The 20058-nt window shown below is 52.2% G+C and overlaps 1 protein-coding gene across 2 annotated transcripts in view; it reads left to right on the top strand.

Annotated features, from left to right (window-relative positions):
• The window catches only part of LOC140426265 (peroxiredoxin-1-like), a 155301-nt gene that overhangs the window by 66384 nt on the left and 68859 nt on the right, over positions 1–20058 (top strand). For both annotated transcript variants that reach the window (XM_072510807.1, XM_072510808.1), the window contains exon 3: positions 10914–11067. In XM_072510807.1, coding sequence (XP_072366908.1) covers positions 10914–11067 — 154 coding nt within the window. The remainder of the gene's footprint in view (positions 1–10913; positions 11068–20058) is intronic.

Here is a 20058-nt window from a genome sequence, read left to right as displayed (position 1 = left end):
AGCTGAGCAGAGAGACAGTGCGACATGTCTGCCAGATGATGACACACCTGGCACCGCAGGGATATGGGGGAGGATACCCACTCCCGGTGGCCGTCAAGGTGATGGTCGGCCTGAACCCCCACGCCACAGTCTTTTCAGGCGCCAAGTGAGGACCTGTCCGGGTTCTCTCAGACCTCGGTGCACAGGTGCATCCGTGCCATCACGGATGCCCTATATGCCCAGGCGGCACAATACATCCACATCAATGTGGACCGAGCCCACCAGGATGCCGAGGCAGCGTGATTCACCGCCATTGACAGGATGCCCTGGGTCCAGGGGGTGATCGACGGATGCATGCCCCCCTATGGCCGCCTGCAGATAACAGGCCTCTGTACACAAACTGAAATGGATACCATTCAATGCACGTGCAGCTGAGATGTGACCATCAGCTGCGCAGCATGCATGTCTGGGCCTGATACCCGGGCAGTGTGCACGACTCCATCCTGGCACACTCGATGATTCCTGACATGTTTGAGATCCCCCCCACCGGCTGGGGGGTTGGCTCCTGGGCAACAGCGGTTACCCACTGTGTTTGTGGCTGATGACATGTATCCCGAGGCCACAGACTGACGTGGAGACCCGCTACAACGACGCCCATACAGCAACCAGGTCTGTGATCAACCGTTGTGTTGCCTCCTGAAGATGTAGTTCAGGTGCCTGAACTGCTCTGGAGTGGCCCTCAGTATGATGCTGAGAGCGTCGCCCGCATTTTGGTGGCCTGATGGGTCCTCCACAACATCGCGCCACAGAGGGGCGATGTGCATGAGGCGACGGTGGAACACCAGATCTCGTCCAACGAGGAGGATGCGGGGGAGAATGAGGATGGTGAGGACCTGGGGCTCTCGGCCACCCCCTGCCTGCACCTCCCTCCGTGAATCATACATGCCGCACTCTGGGGTGACGGCCCTGGGTAGGCAGTAACAAGGGGTCTGGTCCATGGGATGGAGGATGATGACAGCCCGCTCTGCAATGAGCCCTGGTGCTCCCCATCATTTGACAACGTCTGACTCCTGCGCACGGTAGCACTTTCTACTGTCCACCTGGGCGATTCCTGAATACGAGCTAGCCATTCCGTCACACGGTCCCACCGAGTCCCCTGAGGTGGCAGTGATGGGTGTAGTGATATCATGGTTGTGTTGTAATTCACCATTGGTACATAGCATCCACAAAGGATTTGATCAACACTCCAATGATTCTGAGAACATTATCAGCAAATTTAGTGATGTGTTCACTGATTTTAGTGCACTATCATTCGTCAACGAGATACAATTTAAAGAAGATGCATTATCTAAAGCACCGATACAAGCTATTCGTAGTAAAATTGCTGAAGGTATAGATCTGCATGTCAATCTCATTTCTACCCTACCACCCATATCAGATATGAAACCACAAGTTATCACGAAGATAGAAGAACATACCAATGGGGTAAATTCCACGGTATGCGTGAAACAAAAAAATGGTGATGCTCGTATATGCATGGATCCCAGAGCTGAGTCGCACGTTTTGGCACCTCCCGTTGGAACGGACTTTTGGGCTCTTATTAGGAGCCCCAACGGCAATTTTTGACGGCTAAAACCATTGTGCGGTGAAATAGAAGGGAATCCTCCCGGATATATATGGAGAAAGAAGAGAGTAGTGGCTGGATTGCAGAGGATCCTCAGGAGCAGCGGCAAGGAAGGGAAGCACAAAGCAAGATGGCGGCGGAAGGAGGCCGTTCGGTGTGGGGCCCGGAACAGCAAGAGTTCCTGCGGCGCTGTGTGGAGGAGCTGAAGAAGGAGGTGTTGGCCCTGATGCTACAGGCGATTGAAGGGCTAAAGGAGGCACAGAAGTTGGATCTTCGTGATGTGAAGGCAAAGGCTGCTGAGAATGAGGATGAAATACAGGGCCTGGTGGTGAAGACAGAGACGCACGAGGCACTGCATAAAAGGTGTGTAGAGAGGCTGGAAGCCCTGGAGAATAACTCGAGGAGGAAGAACTTAAGAGTTTTGGGCTTCCCGAAGGTGCAGAGGGGTCGGACGTCGGGGCATATGTGAGCACATTGCTTCACTCGTTAATGGGACCGGAGGCCCCGACGGGCCCCTTGGAAGTGGAGGGAGCATATCGAGTCCTTGCGCGAAGACCAAAGGCAGGAGAAATACCTCGAGCCATAGTGGTGAGGTTTCACTACTATAAGGACAGGGAGATAGTCCTGAGATGGGCGAAAAAGACGCGGAGCTGCAGGTGGGAGAATGCGGTGATCCGCGTGTACCAGGATTGGAGTGCGGAGGTGGCGAGAAGGAGGGCGAGTTTCAATCGGGCCAAGGCGGTGCTACATAGAAAGAAAGTTAAATTTGGAATGCTGCAGCCAGCGAGACTGGGTTACACACCAAGGGAAACATCACTACTTCGAGACGGCAGAAGAGGCGTGGACATTTATTGTAGAGGAGAAGTTGGACTAGACTGGAGAGAGAAAGAGTTTCTGTAATAAAGTAGTGGGAGGATTGTATGGGACGGGGAAGGGGGGGGAAATTTTCTCTATTCCCCTCGTTGGGGGGGGGGGGGGGGGGTATGGTGAACTGTGGGCGCCGGTGGGGAAGGAGAGGGGGAAGGAGAGAGGGAGCTGCGCCATTAGGGGCGGGGCCGAGTGGGAAACGCGGGCTTTGTTCCCGTGCTATGGTAATTGCGGCGGGAAAGGGAGCACAGGAAGGAGGGGGCCTTACACAATGGGGGGCCAAGGATAAACGGGGGAAGCCGAGGTCAGCCAGAGTTTGCTGACTTCTGGGAGTAACGGGGGGGAGCAATTACGCTAGAAAGGGATCTTGCGGAGGGGGGGGGTTAACTGGGTTGCTGCTGCTAAGGGAAGGGGGGAGCTGTTATGGTGCGGGGTGGTCAGGACGGGAGGACACCGTCGGGACAAACGGGAGCGTGGGAACCGGGTGAGGAGCTGGTCTAAAAAAGGGGATGGCTAGTCGACATGCGGGGGGGGGGGGGGGGGTAAAGAGCCCCCCGACCCGGTTGATCACGTTGAATGTGAGAGGGCTGAATGGGCCGATTAAGAGGGCAAGGGTACTCGCGCACCTAAAGAAATTAAAGGCAGATGTGGTCATGCTACAGGAGACGCATCTGAAACTGGCGGATCAGGTCAGATTACGTAAAGGATGGGTGGGACAGGTATTTCATTCGGGCTTGGATGCGAAAAATAGAGGGGTGGCTATATTAGTGGGGAAACGGGTAGTGTTTGAGGCGAGGACCATAGTAGGGGACTGTGGGGATAGATACGTGATGGTGAGTGGCAGATTACAAGGGGAAGCGGTGGTTCTGGTGAACGTATATGCCCCGAACTGGGATGATGCAAACTTCATGCAAGCGTATGCTGGGGCCTATCCCGGACCTGGAGGCGGGAAAGTTGGTAATCGGGGGAGATTTCAACACGGTGCAGGATCCAGGGCTGGACCGGTCCAGGACTAGGACCGGGAGGAGGCCGGCAGCGGCCAAGGTGCTTAAGGACTTCATGGAGCAGATGGGAGGAGTAGACCCCTGGAGATTCACTAGGCCCAGGAGTAGGGAGTTTTCCTTCTTCTCCCATGTCCACAAGGTGTATTCTCGGATAGACTTCTTTGTCCTGGGAAGGGCACTGTTCCCGAAGGTGACAAGGACGGAGTATTCGGCCATAGCCATCTTGGACCATGCCCCACATTGGGTAGATCTGGTAGTAGGAGAGGAAAAGGAACGGCACCCACTCTGGAGATTAGATATGGGACTGTTGGCGGATGAGGGGGTGTGTGTAAGGGTGAGGGGATGTATCGAAAGGTACCTGGAGATTAACGATGATGGAGAGGTTCAGGTGGGAGTGGTCTGGGAGGCACTGAAGGCGGTGGTCAGAGGGGAACTGATTTCCATAAAGGCCCATAAGGGGAAACAAGAGAGTAAAGAGAGGGAGCGATTGTTGAGAGAAATTTTGAGGGTGGATAGGCAATATGCAGAGGCTCCGGATGAGGGACTGTACAGGGAAAGACGAAGGTTGCATACGGAATTTGACTTGCTGACCACGGGCAGGGCAGAGGCACAATGGAGGAAGGCACAGGGAGTACAGTATGTGTACGGAGAGAAGGCGAGCCGGTTACTGGCCCAACAATTGAGGAAGAGAGGGGCGGCGAGGGAGATAGGTGGGGTGAGGGACGAGGAGGGTGAGATGGAACGGGGAGCAGAGAGGGTGAACGGGGTGTTTAAGGCATTTTATGAGAGGCTGTATAAGGCTCAACCCCCGGAAGGGAAGGAGGGAATGATGCACTTCCTGGATCAGCTGGAATTCCCGAAGGTGGACGAGCAGGAGAGGACAGGATTGGGAGCACAGATTGAGGTGGAGGAGGTGGTAAAAGGGATTGGGAGCATGCAGGCAGGGTAGGCCCAGGGACCAGATGGGTTCCCAGTGGAATTTTATAGGAAATACATGGACCTACTAGCCCCGCTTCTGACGAGAACCTTTAACGAGGCCAGGGAAGGGGGGACGTTGCCCCCGACGATGTCGGAGGCGACGATATCGTTGCTCCTGAAGAGGGACAAAGACCTGCTGCAGTGCGGGTCTTACAGGCCTATCTCCCTTCTGAATGTAGATGCCAAGCTCTTGGCCAAGGTGATGGCGACGAGGATCGAGGATTATGTTCCAGTGGTGGTTCACGAGGATCAAACTGGGTTTGTTAAGGGGAGACAGTTGAACACTAATATACGGAGGCTGCTAGGTGTGATGATGATGTCCCCGCCGGAGGGAGAGGCGGAGATAGTGGTGGCAATGGACGCTGAGAAAGCATTTGATAGAGTGGAGTGGGATTACCTGTGGGAAGTGTTGAGGAGATTTGGATTTGGAGAGGGGTTTATTGGTGGGTTCAGCTTTTATATAGGGTCCCGGTGGGAAGTGTGATCACAAACAGGCAGAGATCTGACTACTTCCGTCTATATAGAGGGACAAGACAGGGGTGTCCCCTGTCCCCGATACTGTTTGCGTTGGCAATTGAGCCACTGGCCATAGCGCTGAGGGGCTCTAGGAAGTGGAGGGGAGTACTTAGGGGAGGAGAAGAGCACCGGGTGTCATTATACGCGGATGATTTGTTTCTGTATGTCGCGGACCCAGTGGAGGGGATGCCCGAGGTAATGCAGACACTCAGGGAGTTTGGGGAATTTTCGGGATATAAACTGAATATGGGTAAGAGTGAGCTGTTTGTGATGCACCCTGGGGAACAGAGCAGGGGAATAGATGATTTGCCGCTGAGGAGAGTAACAAGGGATTTTCGGTACCTAGGGATCCAGATAGCCAGGAACTGGGGAACCTTGCATAAGCTTAATTTAGGAAGATTGGTGGAGCAGATGGAAGAGGATTTTAGGAGATGGGACATGGTGCCCCTGTCACTGGCGGGCAGGGTGCAGGCGGTCAAAATGGTGGTCTTTCCGCAATTTCTTTTTGTGTTCCAGTGCCTCCCTGTGATGATTACCAAGGCTTTTTTCAAAAAAGTGGAAAAGAGCGTTATGAGCTTTGTGTGGGCTGGGAAGACCCCAAGAGTGAAGAGGGGGTTTCTGCAGTGTAGCAGGGATAGGGGGGGACTGGCACTGCCGAGCTTAAGTGACTACTATTGGGCCGCCAATATATCAATGGTATGCAAGTGGATGGGAGAAGGGGAGGGAGCGGCGTGGAAAAGACTAGAGATGGCATCCTGTAGGGGAACCTGCCTGCAAGCATTAGCGACGGCGCCTTTACCGTTCTCCCCGAAAAAGTACACCACAAGTCCAGTGATGGTGGCAACACTGAAAATTTGGGGGCAGTGGAGACGACATAAGGGAGTGACGGGTGCCTCAGTGTGGTCCCCGATAAGGAACAACCATAGGTTCGTCCCGGGAAGGATAGATGGGGGATTTAAATCTTGGCAGCGAGCAGGAATTGCGAAATTGAAGGACTTGTTCTTAGACGGGACGTTCGCGAGTCTGGGAGCACTGACAGAAAAATATGGGTTGCCACCTGGGAATGCATTTCGCTATATGCAAGTGAGGGCATTTGTGAGGCAGCAGGTGAGGGAATTTCCGCAGCTCCCGGCGCAAGAGATCCAGGACAGAGTGATTTCGGGGGCATGGGTGGGTGATGGTAGGGTGTCAGATATATATAGGGAAATGAGAGATGAGGGGGAGACGATGGTAGAGGAGTTGAAGGGAAAATGGGTGGAGGAGCTGGGGGAAGAGATTGAGGAGGGGCTGTGGGCAGATGCCCTAAGTAGGGTAAACTCTTCGTCCTCGTGTGCCAGGCTCAGCCTGATACAATTCAAGGTTCTACACAGGGCGCATATGACGGGAGCAAGGCTGAGTAGATTTTTTGGAGTGGAGGATAGGTGCGGGAGATGCGCGGGAAGCCTGGCGAACCACACCCACATGTTTTGGTCATGTCCGGTATTGCATGGGTTCTGGGTGGGTGTGGCAAAAGTGATTTCAAAGGTGGTGGGTGTCATGGTCGAACCAGGCTGGGGGCTGGCTATATTTGGGGTTGCAGATGAGCCGGGAGTGCAGGAGGCGAGAGAGGCCGATGTTTTGGCCTTTGCGTCCCCAGTAGCCCGGCGAAGGATTCTACTTATGTGAAAGAAGCTAAACCCCCGGGCGTGGAGGCCTGGATAAACGACATGGCAGGGCTTATAAAATTGGAGCGGATAAAGTACGCACTAAGAGGTTCGCCTCAAGGGTTCACCAGGCGGTGGCAACTGTTCCTTGACTACCTCGCAGAACGATAAGGGAAATGGAGAAGGTAGCAGCAGCAACCCGGAGGGGGGGGGGGGCGACGCGGGCCCTCAGGGGTTTCCTATAGTTTGTATATTAGTTATTTATACTGCCATGTGGGACTTTATTGTCTTGGAGAGTTATTATTTTGTTGTTGGCAGTTGCCGTTTAGTTAATATATTATTTATTTGTTAAAAAAAAAACGGTCATTATTATTTATATTGTTTTAAAGTTGTAAAAAGGGGAAAAGCCTGTACTGTTCTTGTTTGACCGAAAAAAATTTGAATTAAATATATATTTTTTTAAAAATGCATGGATCCCACAGATCTAACCGAAAAATGAGTGCATATTGTAAAACAATTATTACAGAAAGCAATGGACAGCCAATCTGATCTATATCTCGTGAAATCACGTTACAGCGGTTACCATTGTCACATGGTAAATCGCCAGCAGAGTTACTCATGAATAGAAAGTTGCGTACCACACTACCATACTTGGAAAAGAAGGTGGCGAATGCAATGGTACTGCAGGAAATGCAAAATATTGAAGCAAAACACCAGCAGTTCTATGATAGAGTGTCTAGAACTTTACCACCTCTGAGTAGTGATGACATTGTGAGAATAGAAGATTCAGCAATTGGTTGAGAAAAGCCATTGTACTCGAAGAAGTAGCACCTCGTTCCGACAATGTACAGACAGAGTAAGGCTTGGTTTTAAGAAGAAATCATAGCGCATGCTTGCAAACCAGAGAAGACTTTCACAACAACGTGATGGATGATGAACCTACGTCAGAATCAACGTCAACTGCAGTGTCAGATAGTTCAGCAGTTCCTGAGCATGGGAATGTCATGGAGAACATTGAATCTACAAGTTCTGAGCAGCAAGGTCAAACTTTGAGAAGATCAACCAGAGTCAGAGGAAAACCTGATCGATTCAATTTGTAGGTTTGGACTATTTGTACATACTATGCTTGTTGTTCTTGTGTGTATATATATATATATATATATATATTTGTTAAACCAGCTTTAAAAATTTTTAAGAAAAAAATTAATACTTGTTACACAGGCTAATAATATCACATGTAAATATACTGATGATAATGTATTCATTTATTCCTTCAAAGGAAAGGGGATGTAGTGATATCATGGTTGTATTGTAATTCACCGACTGACCACTAGGAGTCTCACCAGTATATAAGAACATACCACCCCTTGCACCCATCGGACAGGGCACTGAGGCAGGTTGTAACGGTGGTAACAGGTGTTTAATGTGAACAAATATTCACAGATTTGAGCCCTGGACCCTATAACTAAACTGCCCTGCACCCGTGCCAACGTAACTGTTGTCTAACTTTCTGGTCTTATGGGCCCTATTGCTACGCCTAGGTGGTTCCCCAGATGGTACTGTAGGAGTGGAGGCGGCCTGCTGTGATTCCTGTCCTGTGACCTGGGTCCCCATTGGCGGATGTCTTCTGGGTTGACTGGGCCTAGATGGACCCGGCTTCTGTTCGGGTGACTTGGGTGGCGTGTGTTGCCCTGTTCTGCCTGCTGCCCACCAGATGCACCAGGGGCAGGAGGGTGGTGGGGGGGTGTCCGAGATGCTGCGGTGTTCTGGCACTTCCCCTGTGGGAGTCACCAGCATGTGCCCCATTACCTCCTCCTCCCACGGGGTGTCCGATGGCCCCCTGGGTTACTCCATCAGATGGCGGTGCGAGTGGAGCTATCCCCTGAGGCTCCCCGCTTCCTGGCGCTGCCAGTCCGGGATGCCCACTCTGGTCTCAACCAGGGTCTGCATGCTCGTGGCCATGGAGCACAGGGAGTGGATCACCTCCGCCTGGGATTGCGCCACATCACCCATTGGCTGTGCCACCACCTTCTGGATTTGTGTCACATCAGCCAGTGACTGGGCCATCTCTCTTTGGGACTGGGCCACCTCCCTCTGTGTCTGCGCCATGGCGGCCAGCGCTGGTCAATGCCACCAACGTTCCCAGCCATGGTCTGCTGTGACTGGGCCAAGCTCAGGAGCGCCGCTGCGATGTCCAGCTGGCTCTGGGATGTGGTCATCTGTGAGTCGGTAACCCTGTCCTGGGCCTCGCCCAGCGCCTGCACAGAATGCCCAGGCCTTGGACATACTGATCTGTAGCCAAAACTGTCGCCGCCAATGCCTCTACCGCGGACGCCACCCGTGCGATGTTGGCCGGGGTGGCACACATTGTCGGCACCATCTCCTACTGCTGCACATGGTTGGACTCCTCCATCTGCACCTGCTGGTGCTGGATGCTCACCGACAACCCCTCATATAGTCCCTAGCTCTGCAACTGCAGCTCCACTATGGATGGGACTGTCTGTTCCGGAAGCTCGAGACCCATCTGGACGGCAGCTAGTCCTTCGGGTTGACCTGTCCTCTGACCGTCCGCCCCCTTGGGAGTTCCTACCTCCATCTGCTCTACTGGCTCAGCTGCGTGGTGAGCACCAGAGAGTGTCGCAGGAGCCTCTTCACTAACATTGCCTAACCGAGGTGAGTGTCTCTGGGATGGTGGAGGGTGTTGCAGACTGCTGTGATGGAAAATCAGTGTCATCTTCCGACCCGAGCTCCTGGTCTCCTGAGTTTCGGGTGGAGGGCTGGTGTCCGAGCTGCTCTCAGCGTTACTGCTCAGCTCACGAGAGGGCTCCGGCTGTGGCACTGGCTGGGGGCGGGTGGGTGCCAGATAGACCCGCCCCCATCTCCAGCAGGTCCTGTACAACACCAGGCAAGACACATGATTAGACCGCGGTCTGGGAGGGTGGTGGGGGTGAGGATTGGGATGGGGATGGTGTAGTGTGAGTGTGATTTGAGGGTAGGAGTGTGGGTGGTGTGTGAGCATGGTGGAGTGAGGGTAGGAGTGTGGGTGGTGTACGGTGAGGGTGATGTAGGGGTGAGGGTGGTGTTGGGGTGATGGTTGACACACGTGTCATGGGGAACTGCAACTAAGTTTGGTCTCACTTCCTCGGCCGTGGCGACCTCCCTTTCTTCCGTGCCGCCGTCCACGTCCAGGGCCCTCTGCTCGGCCACAGTGAGGGGCTGCAGGCTTGTCGGTCCCCCTCCTGCCTTCTCACACTCCCGACGGTTGTGTGTGTGTGTGTGGCGCGGGGGGGGGGGGGAAACAGAAGATAACAGTGTTAGACAGTCCGACGCGTGCAGCCCAGGGTGTGGGCAACTGGTGGCCTCAGTGGCCAGGGCACCCGCCCATGGCAGCCGATATGGGTGCTGGCATGTGGTTCATGATGGGGGTTTGGCCATCCTCCTGGTAGGGGGCGGAGGTCGGGTTACAGGTGTGTGGGACCGGGGTTGGTGCCGGCAGCACAGTGTTGCCTACTCACCCTTGCCCTGAAGAGGTCGTGCAGTTTCTATCGGCACTGCTGGCTGGTCAAGACGGTGTTGCTGGTGGCGCTGACCGTCTCTGCCACCCAGGCACGACGAACAGTGGCAGCTGGTAGCCTCCTACCTGGGCCGGGGTACAGGGTCACCCTCTTCTCCACGGCATCCAGGAGGGTCTCCAGCTCGATGTCGGTGAAGCGTGGAGCTGCTCTCCTTGTTGCAATCTTGTTGGCTGGGATGAAGTGTGTGGGGAGTGAACTGGGTATTTGCGGCTGCAGCTTGTCAACCTCCTGAGTGTCAATCCCGATACTGCACGATAAGTGATCGCATCTATTTTTTCCAAAGGGCCGGTGCAGACTTGATGGGCCGAATGGCCTCCTTCTGCACTGTAAATTCTATGAATGCCAAAAAGACTGGACCATTCACGCACTGTAAGGGGAATATTAGCGCTGTACTTTTCTGACTACCTATTGGATACAGTAAGAAGTCTTACAACACCAGGTTAAAGTCCAACAGGTTTGTTTCGATATCACAGGTGATATCGAAAGAAACCTGTTGGACTTTAACCTGGTGTTGTAAGACTTCTTACTGTGCTCACCCCAGTCCAACGCCGGCATCTCCACATCATGGCTACCTATTGGATAGTTATCGTAACTAGTAAGTGAGCTGACATTTTTCAACATAGGTTCCAGCCATGACGTTTACACAAACCTAACATGCTGAACAATAACTTATAACATTTGATTGCACGGCACTATTTTTGAATTCAACTGTTCATTTTCTCAACAGGAAAATATGTAGTCTTCTTTTTCTACCCACTTGATTTTTCCTACGTGTGTCCAACTGAGATTATCGCTTTTAGTGATCGTGTAGACGATTTCAACAAGATTAATTGTGAAGTAATTGCTGCTTCTACAGACTCCCATTTTGCTCATTTGGCTTGGTATGTAACTGTTTTTCACCTATGTATCCAGTGCTTAAATTACAACTTTCAAAGTAATCTAGGAAGTATTATTAAATATTTATATTTTTTTCTTTCCTATTTCCAAGTTTCATTAGCTATTTATTTAGCATGGTAATGGCCAGAAAGAGGATATTTGGGAAATCACCAGCCAATCAGATGGTTTTATTTATATGTTCATCTTGTTTTTAGTAATATTGGCAAAGGAAATATGTTTGTGTATGTGAATAAAGGTGTCTAGTGCACTAAAAAGCAGACGTTGGAACCTGATTGAGTAATTATATGTAGTTAACAGTGAAAAGCTAGCCTACAGCAATTTTGGTTGGGTTTGGGGTGAAGCAAATTTTTTTATGTTCGGATAGTGAGTGAAGTGTTGATGGGCCTCAATTTTCCAATATTCTTTTTCTATTCTGGGTGGGAGCATGGAGGAGCTTCATTTATAAAGTTTTGAAACTCTTAAGTTTCAAGGCTCTAAATTTCTGTAACCTAGTTGAGACCAAAATTAATAGAGTGCACAAGGATCAGTACTTAGGAGGAGGTTATTAGGTTACGGGGATAGGGTGGAAGTGGGGGCTTAAGTGGGTCGGTGCAGACTCGATGGGCCGAATGGCCTCCTCCTGCACTGTATGTTCTATGTAAATCTATGTACTGGGGCATCAAATATTTGCAATCTATACCAATGACTTGGATGAAGGTAGCTAAATTTGTGATGACATAAAAATGGGTAGGAAGGTAAGTTGTGAAGAGACCATAAAAGAGTCTACAAATAGGTTTAATAAGTGAGCAATAATTTGGTAGATGGAATATTTTTTTTATTCCATGGAACGTGGGAATCGCTGGCTGGGCCAGCATTTAGTGCCCATCCCTAATTGCCCTTGAGGGGGCAGTTAAGAGTCAACCACATTGCTGTGGGTCTGGAGTCACGTGTAGGCTAGACCAGGTAGGGATGGCAGATGTCCTTCCCTAAAGGACATTTGTGAACCAGGTGGGTTTTTACAACAATCGGCAATGGTTTTATGTTCATCATTAGACGTTTAATTCCAGATTTTCATTGAATTCAAATTTTACCATCTGCGGAGCATTACCCTGGGTTTCTGGTTTACTACTCCAGTGATAATAACACTACCCCACCACCTCCCCTAATGTGGGGAAATGTGAATTTGTCCACTATGGCGAGAAGAATAGAAAAGCAGTATATTATTTGAATGGAGACAGACTTAGAATTCTACGATACAGAGGGACCTGGGTGTTCTGGTACATGAATCACAAGACGTTGGTATGCATGTGCAGCAAGAGATTGGGAAAGCATATGGAATGTTGGCTTTTAATGCCAGCGCAATTGAGTATAAAAGCAGGGATGTTATGCTACATTTTGTGCAGGACTCTGGTGATAAGATAGGCGGAATGTTCCCATTTATTGGCAAAGTGCCAATGCAGGTAGGAAATGCAGAGTGTATTCCGCCAGTGGAGCTGGCAGGCTTTCCTGCCATATTTTTAGGTACTTGAAGGAAATTTATTTTCACGGAGTTAACACCACTGAGCAGAATGGCTGCAAGAAGTCTGCCCCAGGATTCTCAGACGGAGGCCTCACCAGAATACTGGTTGCTGTGGAAGAGAGGTACCATAGCCTTCAACAAGGTCACCAACCCTGCACAGGAGGTGGTGGCAACGCTAGTAAGTGGCAGCTCCTTCACCGATGTGACATGTATCCAGTGTCAGAGAGGATGAATGATCTCATCATTGTCAGGTCACCCACTCACACACCCATCACGTATCCCCAGAAAGCTCATTCACTGCCACCACAAGGGACACCACTGTTCGCTCTCCCACACATTTCCTCATCTTCCTTACGACTCGTCTCCTCATCTCCTCCCAACACTCACTCACCAACCACATATGGCAAGCATCCTTACCATCTGACCTATCACGTGGCCTGCTTACACGCTCCCCAGCTGTTCTCTTGTAGAACAAGCTGACTCCAAAGGCAAAATTGGGAACATCAAGAAAAAATGTCAGCCTCACTCCTCGGACTGAAAGACCTACTGGAGGAGTCCCAATGCCTTCTGTCCAAGGACATCATGCCGACACTTCAGAGCAGCCAGGACAACACTACGAGAGTGGCGGCTGCAGTGGAGACCTTGGGAAAGGACTTCAACTCTGCACTGGTTGAGGGCCTGAACTCCATGGCGCAAGATGTGCATGCCACAGTGTAGGGCATTAATACCATGCTGCAGGATGTGCATGCTATGGCTCAGGGAATGAACGACATGGTACAGGCACTTGTAGGCATCTACAGTTGCCAGTGGCAGAGGATGGCGGGACTTCTCGACTTCATTCCAGCTGCCGTTGTATCCCAAGGAGGTAATCGGGGGCCCTGAAGCACCCATAGGGAGGAGGTGAAGCTGGTGCATAGCCTGGGCCTTCCACCCAGGAGTCTCTGGGGGTGTCCAGCCCATCCGACTCCCCATTTCCTGTAACTGAATCAGCTCCAGCCCCACAGGCCGAGGAGGGTAGCACCACCATAAAGCGGCACCCCAAATGCAGACTGGGCACTCCAGGTGTTGATCCTCCAGAGGATCCTGGCCCCGGTTATCTCAGACATCAGGGCTTGGCAGCCAGTAGGCTGCCTCCACCTCTGCTGTGGCTCCTGGGGAGACACCAAGATGTAGTGGCAGGGTTGCAAAGGTTAAAGTCGCCGTGGACATGGATGTTGTTAGGCACTTGTAGATAGCAAGCACTTAGATAAGCCATCAATAATCTCTCTCAGTGTATTAAACCTCACTTTTTCCAATATATTTATGGCTCCCTGCTCTCATTAGGTTTCTCCATAAAGTACCGCTGAGGCAACCGTTCATCTAACACTGAAATGCTGGATTCTTACATTCAGAGCCTCCTTCATCTCCTTGCTGCAAGGCTGCCAGCTCATTAGCTGTTGTTTCCTCACAGTGACAGGACACAGTCATGCCAGTGTCTCCCTGGTAATGAGGAGCCCCCCCACAATGGTCAGGCCCATCACTCAATCCAGTCAAATCAAATGGGAAAGTCAAATCTCAGCACATGGAACCCAGCGGTTAAACTCTTGTGAGAACTGTGTCTCTGGCACCAGTGACACTGATCCTCGGGCACTTCTAACTGGAAAAAAATCTACATCTGGAAAGATGAGTCTGTCCTCACAATATCACCCTGGTCACTGGTAATTGAGTGCTGCCTTCAGCCAGTTAGGAGTCAGACATTCACAGTAGTTCTTGGAAGAACAATGCTCTGTCCCAACTTCAAGTCATCATCAGGCTCTTGTAATGAAGGAAATATGGACAACCTCTCTCTTCTCATGACATGAGCCATAGCAGTTAGGGTGTGCGCTGCCAGCAGCCAGAAGGGAAGAGACATCACCATGATGGGATCCTTCTTAGTGACACTAATCCTGATCATCCATAAAGCGGGAAGTTTTCAGCAGGAAGTTATCAGCACGACTGAGCTCTCCTGTCCATTAAGGCCATCGCTCCAGCCTGCTGACCTTTCTTTGTTCCCTCCAGAGCTTCCTCCTCCTTTCCCACCTCAACATCCTCTTCATCAGAGGAGATGTGCCACTCATCCATCTCCTTCTCAGCCAATTCCTCGCCCCGTTGAAGCGCCAGGAAGTTGTAAAACAAAACCATGATGCACGACACCCTCTGGGGCTATATTGGAGGGCTCACTATGACCAGTCAAGCCACCGGAACCTTATCTTCAGCATCTCGATGGTCTGCTCCACCGAAGTGCGAGTAGCAGCATGAGCTTCATTATATTGGGTGCCTGCTGCACTCTGGTCTCTGCACAGGTGTCATCAGCCACATCTGATGTCTCCCTTGTCTCCAAGGAGCCACCCCTGTAGCCGTTGTGTTTCTTCAAGTATGTTGGGTATCTGAGAGCGGCCAAGGATGAAGCTGTTGTGACTTCCGGTGGTGGCTGTGGAGTGAGAGGTCAACACAGGGCAGCTCTGACTCGAAGACGTTGGTTTGTGCACTTCATACCCGTTAGTGGGGTAGCTCCGACAGGAAGGTGGTGTAGAAGGTGTAGAGGGAGAGGTTCTTCACAAGATTGGCATATCTACTGGCTACCAGACCGGATAAAAAACAGTTAAAGGCTTGGCTAAGAAATTGGAGGGGACCTGTGGTGCAGCAACAATTGCGAGAATGGCAGACGGGAAGTCATCGCCAGTGGGAAAGCCGCAGATGGAGCAGTTGATGGCCTTCATCAAAGACGAATTTCACCAGAAAAGGAAGGTGTTGCATGACGACTGGTCGGAGGCCTTTGAGGGAGTAGTAGCACCTCTGCGAGGATCGATGGACCATGTGGAGAAGTGCCTTGAGGCACAAGGAGCAACGATGCGCGAGGTGGAGAAGGTGATGTCCAACCAGAGAGATCGGATTGTGCCCCTGGAGACGGAGTTGGGGATCCTGGGGGATCTATGCAAGTCGCTGAGAGTGAAGGTCGAGGAACAGAACTGGTCCATGTGGCAGAACCTGCGAATTGTTGGTCTGTCAGAGGGTGTGGAAGGAACGAGTGCCTCAAAATATGTATCGAGGATGCTGGCTGGGTTGGTGGAGGAGATTGTGCTGGACAATGCATCGGAGGTGGACAGGGCCCACAGATCTTCAAGGCAGAAGCTGAGACCGGGGGAACAGCAGTGGGCAGTGATTGTACGGTTGTGGAAGAGGAGAAGATCCAATGATGGGCCAGGGAGAAGCGAGACTGAATGAAAGGAGAATCGTCTCCAAATATACCAGGACATTGGTGCGGAGCTAGTGAAGAGGCATGCTGGTTTCAACAGGACCAAGGCGGTGTTGTACCGAAGGGTCAAATTTGAAAGCCACGAGTTTTTTTTTTGAAACGCCAGAAGAGGCCAATGACTTTATAAGGGACCATAAACTAGGGGAGAACTGAGAGTTGATGTGAGATAGAGGAGCTGTATCTGCAAAGGTTGGATGATATGGCTGTTGTGTGTTGCCGGAGGGTGGGGGTGGGGGGGGGGGATTTTTCCTTTGGGGTGTTATAAGTTTGTAAGGGGGTAATCACCGGCTGACTCCCCTCCGCCCCTGGCCGTTTGTGGTGTTTTTTTTAAGGGGGCGATTTGCAATTTGGGTGTTCTACTGCCGGGGGTGGGGTTTAGAACAAGAAGTCGCAGTCTTAGAATATGGGGTAGGCTATTTAGGACTGAGATGAAAAAAAACATCTTGACTCAGGGTAGTGAACCTGTGGAATTCTCTATCACAGAAGGCTGTGGAGGCTAAATTACTGAATTTATTTAAGAAGGAAATAGATTTCTAGACTCTAAAGGCATCAAGAGTTATGGGGAGAGTGGAAGTGTGGCGTTGAGTTAGAGGATCAGCCATGATCATATTGAATGGAGGAGCAGATTCGAAGGGTCAAATGACCTACTCCGACTCCTATTTTCTATGTTTCTAACATTGAGTTAAATAATGTCAAGCCATGAACCCTTGACTGCCCTTTTTCATCCAAATTGTTTGTCCCAATGATCCCTCCTACCGACAGGGCCATATGTCACTTGTTCTTAAGTTTTGCTTTCACAGAGGGCCGACCCTTGTTCTGCTATAAATACATTTTGTTATCTTACCTTTATACCACTATCAGTACCTTCTTTAGTATTTTTAAAAAAAATAATAATAATTTTTATTAAAGTTTTCACAAAATATCAACAACAAAATGTAAAAGGACCCCAATAGAATTAAATACAAAACAAAACAAAACAACCCCGTGCCCCCCTCCCCCCTATTCATAAATAATAGATTAACACCCGCCGAAACACATAGCAAACATAGCAAATATATACACCCCCTCAGATCCCCCAGTATAGACAAACAAAAATAAAATAGAATCCCCCCCCTCCCTCCCGGGTTGCTGCTGACCATTGTCTACAGTTCTGCCAGGAAGTCTGAGAACGGTTGGCACCGCCTGAAAAACCCTTGCACCGATCCCCTTAAGGCAAATTTCACCCTCTCCAATTTAATAAACCCCGCCATATCGTTGATCCAGGATTCCACGCTTGGGGGCCTCACATCCTTCCACTGAAGAAGAATCCTTCGCCGGGCTACCAGGGACGCAAAGGCCAGAATACCGGCCTCTTTCGCCTCCTGCACTCCCGGCTCCCCTGCAACCCCAAATATTGCGAGCCCCCAGCCCGGTTTGACCCTGGATCCTACCACCCTCGACACCGTCCTCGCTACGCCCTTCCAAAATTCCTCCAGCGCTGGGCATGCTCAGAACATATGGGTGTGATTTGCTGGGCTCCCTGAGCACCTAGCACACCTGTCCTCACCCCCAAAAAAACGGCTCATCCTTGTCCCGGTCATGTGTGCCCTGTGCAGCGCCTTAAACTGTATGAGGCTGAGCCTCGCACCGAAGAGGAAGAGTTCACACTCCCAAGGGCATCTGCCCACGTCCCCTCCTCGATCTCCTCCCCCAACTCCTCCTCCCAACTACCTTTCAGCTCCTCCACCGAGGCCTCCTCCTCCTCCTACATCACCTGGTATGTTGCCGAGATCATCCCCTCTCCAACCCACACCCCCGAGAGCAACCTGTCCTGTACCGTGCGTAGCGGCAGCAGCGGGAATTCCACCACTTGCCACTTGGCAAGCGCCCTTACCTGTAGATACCTAAAGGTGTTTCCCGGGGGGAGCCCGTACTTCTCCTCCAGCTCACCCAGGCTCGCGAACTTCCCATCCACAAACAGGTCCCCCAACCTTCTTATCCCTGCCCTGTGCCACCCCATAAACCCTCCATCTATTCTCCCTGGGACAAACCGGTGGTTCCCTCGTATCGGGGTCCACACTGAGGCCCCCACTTCCCCCCTGTGCCGCCTCCATTCCTCCCAGATTTTGAGGGTAGCCGCTACCACCGGGCTCGTGGTATACCTCACTGGAGGGAGCGGCAGCGGCGCCGTTGCCAGCGCCTCCAGACTCTTACCCTCACAAGACGCCGTCTCCAGCCCCTTCCATGCCGCCCCCTCCCCCTCCATCACTCACTTGCGCCGCATTGGCGGCCCAGTAGTACCCACAGAGGTTGGGCAGCGCCAGCCCCCCCCCCCCCCCCCATCCCTACTCCGCTCCAAGAACACCCTTCTCAACCTCGTCCCTAGTGCCCACACAAACCCCGTTATGCTCCTGTTGAACAGCCTAAAGAAGACCTTCGGGATAAGAATGGGGAGGCACTGGAACAGGAACAAAAACCTTGGGAGCACTGTCAACTTGACTGACTGCATCCTACCCGCCAGGGACAGCGGCAACGCGTCCCACCTCTTAAACTCCTCCTCCATTTGCTCCACCAGCCTCGTGAAATTCAGACTGTGCAGGGCCCCCCAGCTCCTGGCCACCTGGACCCCCAAATACCTGAAGCTCCTCTCCGCCCTTTTTAGTGGGAGCTTGCCAATCCCCCTCTCCTGGTCCCCTGGGTGAACCACGAACATCTCGCTCTTCCCCATGTTGAGCTTGTACCCTGAGAAATCCCCGAACTCCCTGAGGATCCTCATTACCTCCGACATTCCCCCCACCGGGTCCGCCACATATAGCAACAAGTCGTCCGCATAGAGCGACACCCTATCCCTCCCCCCCCCCCCCGCACCAGACCCTCCAGTTACTCGACTCCCTCAGTGCCATAGCCAGGGGTTCAATCGCCAGTGCGAAGAGCAGGAGGGACAGGGGGCACCCCTGCCTTGTCCCTCGATGCAACCAAAAGTACTTAGACCTCTTGTTCGTGGCCACACTCGCCATCGGGACCTCGTACAACAGCCTAACCCACCTGACGAACCCCTCCCCAAACCCGAACCTCTTCAGCACCTCCCACAAGTACCCCCACTCTACCCCATCAAAGGCCTTCTCAGCGTCCATCGCCACCACTATCTCCGCCTGCCCCTCCCTCGCCGGCATCATAACGTTCAGGAGCCTCCACACATTCGCGTTCAACTGCCTCCCCTTCACGAACCCCGTCTGGTCTTCGTGGATGACCTGCGGCACCCAATCTTCAATTCTCGTGGCTAAGTCCTTCGCCAGCACCTTGGCATCTACATTTAACAACAAAATCGGCCTGTAACACCCACACTGCAGGGGATCCTTGTCCTGCTTCAGGATCAAGGAGATCAGTGCCCGGGACATCGTCGGGGGCAAAGCCCCCCCCTCCCTTGCCTCATCGGGGGAGTTAAGGATAGGGGAGGGAGTGTGGTGCGGAGTGGGGTTGGCAGCAACGGGCCCAACAGGTCCACATATTTTTTGTAAAATTCGACCGGCCCCGTGCCTTCCCCGCCTGCATGCTCCCTATCCCTTTGGCCAGCTTCTCCAGCCCAATCGGGGCCCATAATCCCGCCACCAGTCCCTCCTCCACCCTCGGGAACCTGAATTAGTCCAGAAAGTGGCCCATCCCTCCCTCCTCCAGTGGGGGCGCGGTCCGATACAGTTCCTCATAAAAGTCCCTGAAGACCCCATTGATGCCAACCCCACTCCGCACCACGCTCCCTCCCCTGTCCTTAACTCCCCCGATCTCCCTAGCTGTGTCCCGCTTCCGAAGCTGATGCGCCAGCATCCGACTTGCCTTTTCCCCATATTAATAAATCGCCCCCTGGGCCTTCCTCCACTGAGCCTCCGCCTTCCTGATGGTCAACAGGTCGAATAAGGCCTGGAGGCTACGCCTCTCCCTCAACAGTCCCTCCTCCGGCACCTCCTGTCTACCCTCACCATTTCCCCCACCAGCCTCTCCCTCTCCCTCTGCTCTCTCCTCTCCTTGTGGGCCCCAATGGAGATCAGCTCTCCCCTAACCACCGCCTTCAGCGCCACCCAGATCATCCCCACTCGGACCTCCCCGTTATCGTTGGCCTCCAGGTATCTCTCTATGCTTCCTCGGACCCGCTCGCTCACCTCCTCGTCCGCCAACTGCCCCACCTCCAAGCGCCACAACGGGCGCTGGTCCCTCTCCTCCCCCAGCTCT

The sequence above is a fragment of the Scyliorhinus torazame genome, chromosome 7 (assembly GCF_047496885.1).
Source record: "Scyliorhinus torazame isolate Kashiwa2021f chromosome 7, sScyTor2.1, whole genome shotgun sequence".
Lineage (NCBI taxonomy): Eukaryota > Metazoa > Chordata > Chondrichthyes > Carcharhiniformes > Scyliorhinidae > Scyliorhinus > Scyliorhinus torazame.
Note: the sequence above shows the minus strand (reverse complement) of the source record. Positions and strands in the feature narration are given on the sequence as shown.